This window comes from Zootoca vivipara, chromosome 4, assembly GCF_963506605.1.
Source record: "Zootoca vivipara chromosome 4, rZooViv1.1, whole genome shotgun sequence".
Classification (NCBI taxonomy): Eukaryota; Metazoa; Chordata; class Lepidosauria; order Squamata; family Lacertidae; genus Zootoca; species Zootoca vivipara.
The window spans coordinates 81,266,793-81,275,787 of NC_083279.1; the positions used below are offsets into that span (position 1 = coordinate 81,266,793).

Genomic DNA, 8,995 nt, shown 5'->3' on the forward strand with positions numbered 1-8,995 from the left:
AGATATAAACCCACTTCCATAGTGAGGTGTTCTATTTTACAGTCTCCTAGAGAAGTTCAGTTGAATTGGATTTACTTCTGACGTGTCTCTGCTCTTTAAGGTTAAAGTCTTTATATCATTAAACTTAATAGCTTTTGCAGGATTTTGCATAGATTTCTCTACCACAGCCAATTACTCTTTTTGTGCTTGACTTTCTGAATCATAGCACAGCTATTGAATGGAGTGACTTCTTGCAGTTCCTAACATTTTAATGTTCGTTCATCTCTTTTAATAGTTTGCATTAAGACACTAAAGGTAGTAATTCCCAAACTGTGTGCTCTTGAGAATTGCAGTGTGCTGCAACAAATAAAATTAGACACAGATGCCTGAGAATGGGAAGTGTTTTTGAAAACCTTGACAGAAACATAAGAAGTAACTTTTTTCACTCCAGACTAACTGTTCATTTAGCCTAGTACTGTACTGTGTATTTTGCTTGATAATGGCACTCCACGGTCGCAGGAAGAGGGCTTATCATCTGCTTCATATAACGGTTGCCTGGGATTGACCCAGAAACCTTCTTGTGTGCAAAGCATGTTCTCTGCCACTGAGCTTTAGTCCTTACTGCTATGGTTTATGTGCCTACTCAGCTATCATGGCTGCCATGTATTTGGGAAACTGGCATTAAGTGAAATGCATCATTTTGCATCCTTTCAGAAGAGTAAGTTCTTGCCAACACGGTCAAGTGGAGAAAACATTGGAATATTCCATTCCAGTGGTACCTCTGGTTGCAGATGGGATCCGTTCCGGAGCTCTGGTCGGATCCCGAGGTTTCCACAACCAGAGGTGCCGCTTCTGCACATGCGCATGGAGCGCTCCTGCGCCTGCGCGCACAGCGAAACCCAGAAAAATACTTCCGGGTTTGCCGCATACGTATCATGAAGGATACGTAACTGGAGGTGAATGCAAGTAGAGGTACCACTGTACAATGTGAAATTGACATTATATTATAATCTGATGTGTTGGATGGCCATCTTACATGTATGTTTTAGCTGAGATTCCTGCATTGCAGGAGGTTGGACTAGATTACCCCCGGGGTACCTTCCAACTTTACAATTCAATGATTCTATAATTCTGTGTATGAGTTGCAGTGTAAAACAAGTCTGAAGACATGTAATACTAGGTCTGTTGAACTTGGCAGAAATCAGGATTGAACTCCGCTCTCCATTGGTTGATGGCTTGGGAATTGATTCCTGCTTGGTTACTATCTCCCCCAAACTCTACTGCGAACTGCCTCTCAGAGCTGATCCACGGGGTTTAAGATAAAGATCTGCCCACTGGGTCAAAAAGGTTCCCCACCCTTGTCCCTAAGCAATCTCCATTGAAAGCAAATGAGACCTTCTGTTCTTGCTCTTAGAAAAATAGCAGAGCTGTTTAATATTCAGTGTTGGAAATATTTATTTTTATTGACTATGCAGTCCAGCCATTGGACTTAACAGCTCGGTGTAACACAGTCTGGCTTCCTTTTAGTTATCTGATCTTTTCTAAACTTCTGCATAGAATTGGAAGAGCAGACGAGAAGAGCCCTAGAGCTGGATCAAGAAAGGAAGAAAGCAAAAGAGGAAGCAGAGCGCCTGGAAAAGGATCGGAGAGCTGCAGAAGAGGCAAAAGCTGCTCTGGCGAAACAGGCTGCTGACCAAATGAAAAATCAGGAGCAGCTGGTAAGAAGTTATATGAGCCTGATTATATTAGGATGTATTGTTTTCAATGAGTTTGTTAAAATTCTGGCATCCAAAGAGGAAACTGCATTAAGGAAACCATGCAGGTTCATAATTGCATGGTGTCATCTAAGTACAAAAAAGGTAGATGCATGTACTTTCTTTCCCCATATAGTTATGTACTGTGCTGTTGGGAGAGAAAGGTGTATGTTGCATTTTTAGTCAACAATCCACTAGGTTTCATCCAAACCAAAGCACACATAACAGGGTGGGTAGAAGCTGACTCCTCTCCACTCACCAAGGTTGCCTCTCTGATTTTGGGGATCCCCTCAGCCCCTCTGTGCCCACCACTTTTGGCAAAGTGCCGCGACCTTAGGGGAACCTCTCTGACCAGGTTGTGGGGGGGACTGAGTAAGTCTGTTTCCACCAACTCCATTACATGTCTCTGGATCCATTTTACCATCTTGTTAATATTAAGTTCAGATATTCCTTATACCACCACCATCCAAATGGTGGCACTATCCTTATGAAATACTTTCTCCAAAGGATGCCTTCATGACTCTCTTTTTTCCAAGTTTTGGGGGCACATGATAATCAGGCTCATTTTTAAAAAATTATTTTTATTATATTGCTATTGGTGAATTAACCGGTCAGTATTAAGGGAATATTAAGTGGCTTTATAGTTCGGTTATTTTTCTTATTTGTCTAGCTATTTGATTTTTGAACAGTTGCCTGTTCATTATACAAAGCTTATGAAAAGGTGACTAAGATTTCTTTACAGCTTCATCTTTAACGCAGACCAATACATGATGTTGCCTTAGAGCTAATAACTTTTTTTCTTACTTCCTAGGCGGCAGAACTTGCAGAATTCACAGCTAAGATTGCACTTTTGGAGGAGGCCAAGAAGAAGAAAGAAGAAGAAGCTTCAGAATGGCAGCACAAAGTAGTTATTTTTAATGTACTAAAGCTGGGATTTGTGAATGAGCAAAGCATTCTGTCTGCATGCCAGAGCCGAGAACAAGGCATTACCCAGCATCGGGTGTCAAATTCTCTGCTGGAAAATGCTTTTTTAAATCTTCTGCAAGCTTACAATACTCCTTGCCCCAATGTGAGATGAGAGCAATACTTGGACTTGCATATGTCCTGTGCTTTCTACTTTCTCTGGCTAGAAGGCAGATTGACTTGATGCAATATAGATTCATCCGAACGCAGGAGGGGAAACAAATGTCTTCATGTACCTACTTATGCTTTTCTGAAATCTCATCCTAAATAAGTATCCTACTTTTCTCCTAGAGACAGGGAAAGATGTTAAGAGTCTTCTGAAAATGCTGTTTGGGCTAATCATTTTAATGAGTGTTTGGGGTTGAGGGATGCATCACAGTTCCTTTGTATTAGTTGACTGCAGCTGACTTGGTAGTCAGAAAGATGTGTGGAGCTGCTTGAGTTGACTTCTGGTCTGCTCTTGAGACTTTCAAAGTAATTTTAAGCATATATTATGTGGCCCATAAACATGTTAAAGCAATGACAGGCTAAGTTGGTTCAATCTCATTAAAGTATAAGGCTGGGAGATTTTGTTTGTGGAGTTGTTGTGGAGTGTTGACTAATCCTCATTACTACCTTTTAGGCCTTTGCAGCCCAAGAAGATCTGGAAAAGACCAAAGAAGAGCTGAAGACTGTGATGTCTGCTCCTCCTCCGCCACCTCCTCCGCCTCCCCCTGTAATTCCTCCCACAGAAAATGAACATGATGAACAGGATGAGAATAATGCAGAGGCCAGTGCTGAATTGGCTTCTGATGGCGTTGTGAATCACAGGAGCGAGGAAGAGCGTGTAACAGAAACGCAGAAGAATGAACGTGTAAAGAAACAGCTCCAGGTAATGATTACAGAGGCATATAATATAGGCCACAAACCAAAAAGCTCTCTTCTTGCTGGTTGAGCATTCTGAGCCTTGCTTTGCACAGTAGTCCCCTGCAAAGCTTTTGAAATGACTCCCATTGATCCCATCTTGGTGTGGGTGTGAGGGGACATTTCTGCTCAACTTGCAGAGGAAGTCACTTGGTTCAGTGGGCCCTGGGCACAGTACATACTGCTTTGCAAAAATTAATAATATATCCCTCCACACACCTAGACATTCTCCTTCCAATTAAAAGAAGCATTTTTGTGATGTTGCCTGTTTTTTGGAAAATGCAGTCGGGAGACCAGTGTCGTTCAGTTTCTCTCTTTTGCTGCTTTACAAATTTTGTTTCAGAACTAGGTACTGCAGCCCCATGTGACAATAACAAAATGCTCGTAATGCCCAACACAAGCAAGTTCCTTTATATGAAAATTCATACCACAGAGTGCAAATGTTGGTTTTATTCACTTTGGATTTTGAGCGTTAAGCTAGTTAACACAGGATTTTGAAAGCTAAGATCAGATTCCATCTTAATTGAAGCTCTTGGAGGGGGGCCATTCTGCTGAGCTTTCCATCGGCCTTTAGGCCCCTTTAATAATGCATGAAGAGACACCATTTACTTTGGAAGGCAATCAGAACCAGTAAGTGAGTTTCCTGGCAATGCTGTTGTACAAATCATCATTCTGAAGGATAAATCCATACAATGCAGAAGCAGATGATTCCTTCATCTGATGGGTAAATAAGTTAGTTTAGTAGAACACGATGGGTAGTCAACTAAGGTGTCCCATCAGAACAAGGATTTATACTTCTGTAACAAGACTCCCCCCCCCACTCCCTGTGCATGCTCCCTTCCCAAATTTGTGCCAGAGGATTAGGGGAACTTCTAGAACAGATTTAGGGGCACACAGGAGGATGGGGGGAAAGTTTTGTTGTGTAGGTAGAAATCTTTGCACTAACAGAATGTTCACTAAACCCAATGTAATTTAAAAAAAATAAAAAAAATCTTAACCTGCCTATGTTTTGCTGTATCATAGGTTGGCCTGAGCAGTGAATCTGGCAAACAGTGAACACAAAAGTTAATACAATATGTATGCTTCTCTGTACCACATTATGTCCCCTTCTATTGTAATTCCAAGAATATGTGATTGAGGAGCTATACATGTGAGACTGATAACTGTTCTCCAGAAAAAAATATTCCAAATCGTGAAAATAGTCCACTAAAGGAACAAGAATATATCATCTCCCCTTTTGCACATGTATACCCCCTTTTTATGCATGTATACATTCTGGCCATTTGGTTGGAAAATTAATCCTGTACTGCAAATGAAACATTGAACTTGACAGAACTAGCAGTGTCTAAACCAGCAATGCTTTTGTTCAACAGGCCCTGAGTTCCGAGCTGGCCCAAGCCAGAGATGACACCAAGAAGACCCAGAACGATGTCCTTCATGCGGAGAACGTTAAAGCTGGCCGCGATAAATACAAGACTCTTCGACAGATCCGGCAAGGCAATACGAAGCAGCGCATTGATGAATTTGAAGCAATGTGAGAGCTGTTACTTTGCATATATGTTCTTCATTAAGCTTGAACCACCAGCAGAGAAATGCAGACCTTTCTGAAAGGAACACACCCCACCTTGCCAAAGCATTTATACCAGTTTGTGGTTAAAACTCATTTCATGAAAGCCGTTCAACAATAAGGCAGCCTGTCCGCTCTGGCTCTCTGGGAGAGGTGGTGGCCACATCTCCATGATCTCATATCACGTGTTGTTGTTTTTTATTCTTTGTCCTCTGGAGGACTAGCTCCATCTTATACTGACAAAGCTGTTAACCTAAACAGGAATGATTTGAAAGAACACTAGCTTTTACTTTATAACTGGCCACAGTTTTTGGCATGGGTGCACTTTGGATTTTTCTTTTCTTTTTTTCATTTTAGTGAATTTGCAAGAACTTGCTTAATTTATCAGGGGTTTAGGGGTGTTGTTTTTCTTCTGTTAGGCGGAGTTCTTTGGTGTTTCACGTCCTATCATCATTGATGGTTTTCTTTGCCTGCCTGTTCACAAAGGTCTAGATTTTTAAAAAGTGGAACATTAACCGGTAGAAAGTTTTTGCTTATAGGTCTGTTTTACTGAAGTCTTCAGTTCTTCAGACAAAAGTAGGAAAAATGAAACACTCTTTAAGGCAGGGATAGGTAACCTTTGGCCCTCCAGATGAACTACAACTCTCATCAGCCCCAGCAAGCATGGCTAGGAAAGATGGGAGCTGTGTAGTTCAGTAACAGCTAGAGGGCAAGGTCCTCCACCCCTGCCTGCTCTGGGTTCTCCTTCCCTTGCATTTTGTTAGCTGTCATATGAATTACAATGTGGGAAACCTGGACCTTTCTGGCAAGGGAGCATATGAAAACATCAGCCCCACGGAGGGGACAATAGCCTACCTCACTACGATATGCATGATGACTGGTCTTTCAAACACCATATAGAAATGCAAACTGCATTATGCTAGTTTTCTGCATAGCTAAACACTACACCTTTACTCTTTAAATATTTTGTTCTGTTGCAGCATAGATTTGTAGTATTCAAACAGTGTTCAGCTGCCTTTTTGTTGAGTAAAATTCTGCACCATGTATCTTCCATTTTTTTATTTTTTATTAAAGTAACCTGGAACTGGTATACGATCCACTGAGAGGGTGTGAAACATTTGAGCATGTTTTCTGGGTCTTGGGTTCCTTTGTACTAAATTAACGTTGCTCTGAGGCTAATTTCTTAAAGAAGTCTGCATAAAACAATGCTGCCTTGTACTTGCTTTGGGGGCCCACTTGCACATCAAGGTTGTTCCTTCCATGATAACTGAAGGTGCAAGGGACTTGCAGGGAGTCCAGTCACAGGAATTGTGGCAGAACAGGGGCAAATGAGTTGTATGAACAAAACTTTAGGCTGATTTTCAGCATACAGTCAGATAATATTGAATGTATGTTTAGAACCACCGCTGAATCACCCTTATCTAACGCTCTTTGGGATGACTAATTGGCATGTGTTGAGTTTTGAGGACCATGTTTATGAATCTGAAACTACGCACCATTTTTATAACTTTAATTAGTAGTTGGGAGAAAGAAGCCCTGCTTTCTCTGAGGATGGTTCAGCTAACCTTTTGGTATTATGCACTCAAAATTTACACTTCCCTATTAAAATTGCCATTTTATTAAATATCCTTTAATAAGGATTACTTATTGAACCTTCTTGAAGGTTGTCCCCCACCCCACCCTTAAATTTAAGAGAGATCTTGGAGAGAGGACATAATGAAAGGGACACAGACACACTGGTAGCTGATTTTCCTTGCACGGGTGTGCAAAAGCTGTGCACATGCTCAAATGTTTGCCCTGGGCACTTTTGCTTGCAGTCAGAGAAATTGGGCAGATGCCTTGCACATTTTCATGCAGCAAATCATGAGACCTATATGTCCAAAGTGTTCAAAATTATTATGTCCAAAAAATTATTTTGCCATAGCAAATGGAATGCAGTGTATGGCTCTTCCCTGAATTGTGTGTTCATGCATTGACAATGCCAGACTATCAGTGTAAGGGGGGGGAAATACGAGTTAGATTTGCTGTTCATAATATACAATGTATAGATTAGAGTTTAAAATGGATCTAATCCATATATAAAACTGTGTGACTTTTTTCTAAGCAACCAGGAATTAACATCTGTAATCAGGTTTTTAACTGTGAACGAAGTGATGGTGATGGTTGTCACCAATTGCTGAGGAAACACATATTGATGCAGAGGCATTAAGAAAATAACTTGGTGAAGGAATTTTCAACACGCTTCCCCTCTTCTTCCCCTCCCCTCCTTAGCATCTTTTGTGTTGTAAAATTAAGCTACAGTTAATGACATCTATTATTTTGGATAACATTCATTGGCTAACAATAAAGAGACTACAGTTCATTCCTCTGAGATCCATTGTTGTTATTTAATCTCATCTTTCCCAAGCAAAATTGTTCGGTTTTGCTTGAAAAAACCCCACAATTTGCTTACGACTAAGGAATGGATGTCTGGAACATAGATGACAAACCTTTTAACGTGAATTCATTTAAAATGTAAGCAGAAATGACACTCCTATGGAGGGAGGGGGCACTAACTGCTTACTACAGATACAAGGAAAAAGGGTAATTGCAGGTTCGAGAAACAGGAATCACTGGCACAAAATTGCTGTTGAGGATGAAGAGCTTATTTAGGCAGCAGGTGCTCATATGACAAAAGTTGAGGCTTTTTCCTTGGTGTGTCTCAAGAGGTGATCTGAGTGCCTGCCTGCTTAAATATGCTCCAGCTTTGTGATATGGAGATGCATGAGTAGTGTAAGATCTCACTGCTAGCATCACACACATATTTGAGAGGGAGCTCATTTGAACATCATTGACTTAATGTTGCATATAAAATGGAACTTCACTTGTTTGTTTTTGTTTTTAAAGCTGTGTAATTTGAGAAATCCAGAACGCCGAAAATACTTTTTCCGTTTCATATATGCAAGCCAGTTTGGAACATAGGAAGCTGCCTTCTACTTACTCTGACCATTGGTCCATCCTGTTCAGTATTTTCTACACTGGTTGGCAGTGGCTTTGCAGAGCATTGTCCTAGTTGGAGATTGAACCTGGGACCTTCTGTATGCAAAGTAGATGCTCTATCCCTGATCCATGGCCCATCTCATGCTCGTCTATATTTTGTAATACATCAACAATTCTCAAGTCCTTGCAGTCCAAGTGCACAAATGAAAGCTGTTCACCATGGTTGTGACTTAATTCTGTTCCCTAGGTAGGGTGCAGGAGGACTCCAAAATAGGACTTTCCCACTGCCTAGGAGATGCAGGGGGAGCACAGGATGTAAAGCTGAATACTGGGAAGTTTCCTAAGGTTGCTGCTCCAGTCCCCGTCCCCCCTGCTTGTTTGCAGAACAAGCAGTCCATTTGGCTGTCCTGCACTGATCTTTCAGCTAGCCAAGGCATTGGCTTTTATAGCTAACTCCCATCTTGGATTCAGTGTAGATCACTGCCAGGGCCCTGGCTGGTGGCCAGCAATAGCAAGGCAACTATTTGGCTCAGTCATTGGAGAGAGAAAAGAAATAAATGAGGCCGAGGATAATGATGATGATGATGATGCAGGCTGTAGCACTTGACTAGATTTCCCACAGGCCGTCTTCAAACAGAAAACCACCACACATACAAAACAGTAGGCATGCATATATTTCTATGGCCCTTTGTGCAATGTATTTGTCGTTTATCATTGTGGACTGTTGTGTGTAGGTTTTCGTTGTTCAGATCCTGGCTCCTCAACCATGCACTGCATTTCACACAAGTTTTCCACCTAATGGGATAAGATGCATGTTCTCCGCCCCCTTTTCCTCGCCGAAATAGAATCA

The 8,995-nt window shown here is 41.4% G+C and overlaps 1 protein-coding gene across 6 annotated transcripts in view; it reads left to right on the forward strand.

The window, feature by feature from the left end:
* The window catches only part of RDX (radixin), a 29,806-nt gene extending 22,278 nt beyond the window's left edge, over positions 1–7,528 (forward strand). For all 6 annotated transcript variants that reach the window (XM_035114926.2, XM_035114928.2, XM_035114927.2 and 3 more), the window contains 4 exons: positions 1,537–1,697; positions 2,545–2,637; positions 3,319–3,567; positions 4,973–7,528. In XM_035114926.2, coding sequence (XP_034970817.1) covers positions 1,537–1,697; positions 2,545–2,637; positions 3,319–3,567; positions 4,973–5,137 — 668 coding nt within the window. In that variant the 3' untranslated portion in view covers positions 5,138–7,528. The remainder of the gene's footprint in view (positions 1–1,536; positions 1,698–2,544; positions 2,638–3,318; positions 3,568–4,972) is intronic.
* Positions 7,529–8,995: the final 1,467 nt, after the last annotated feature.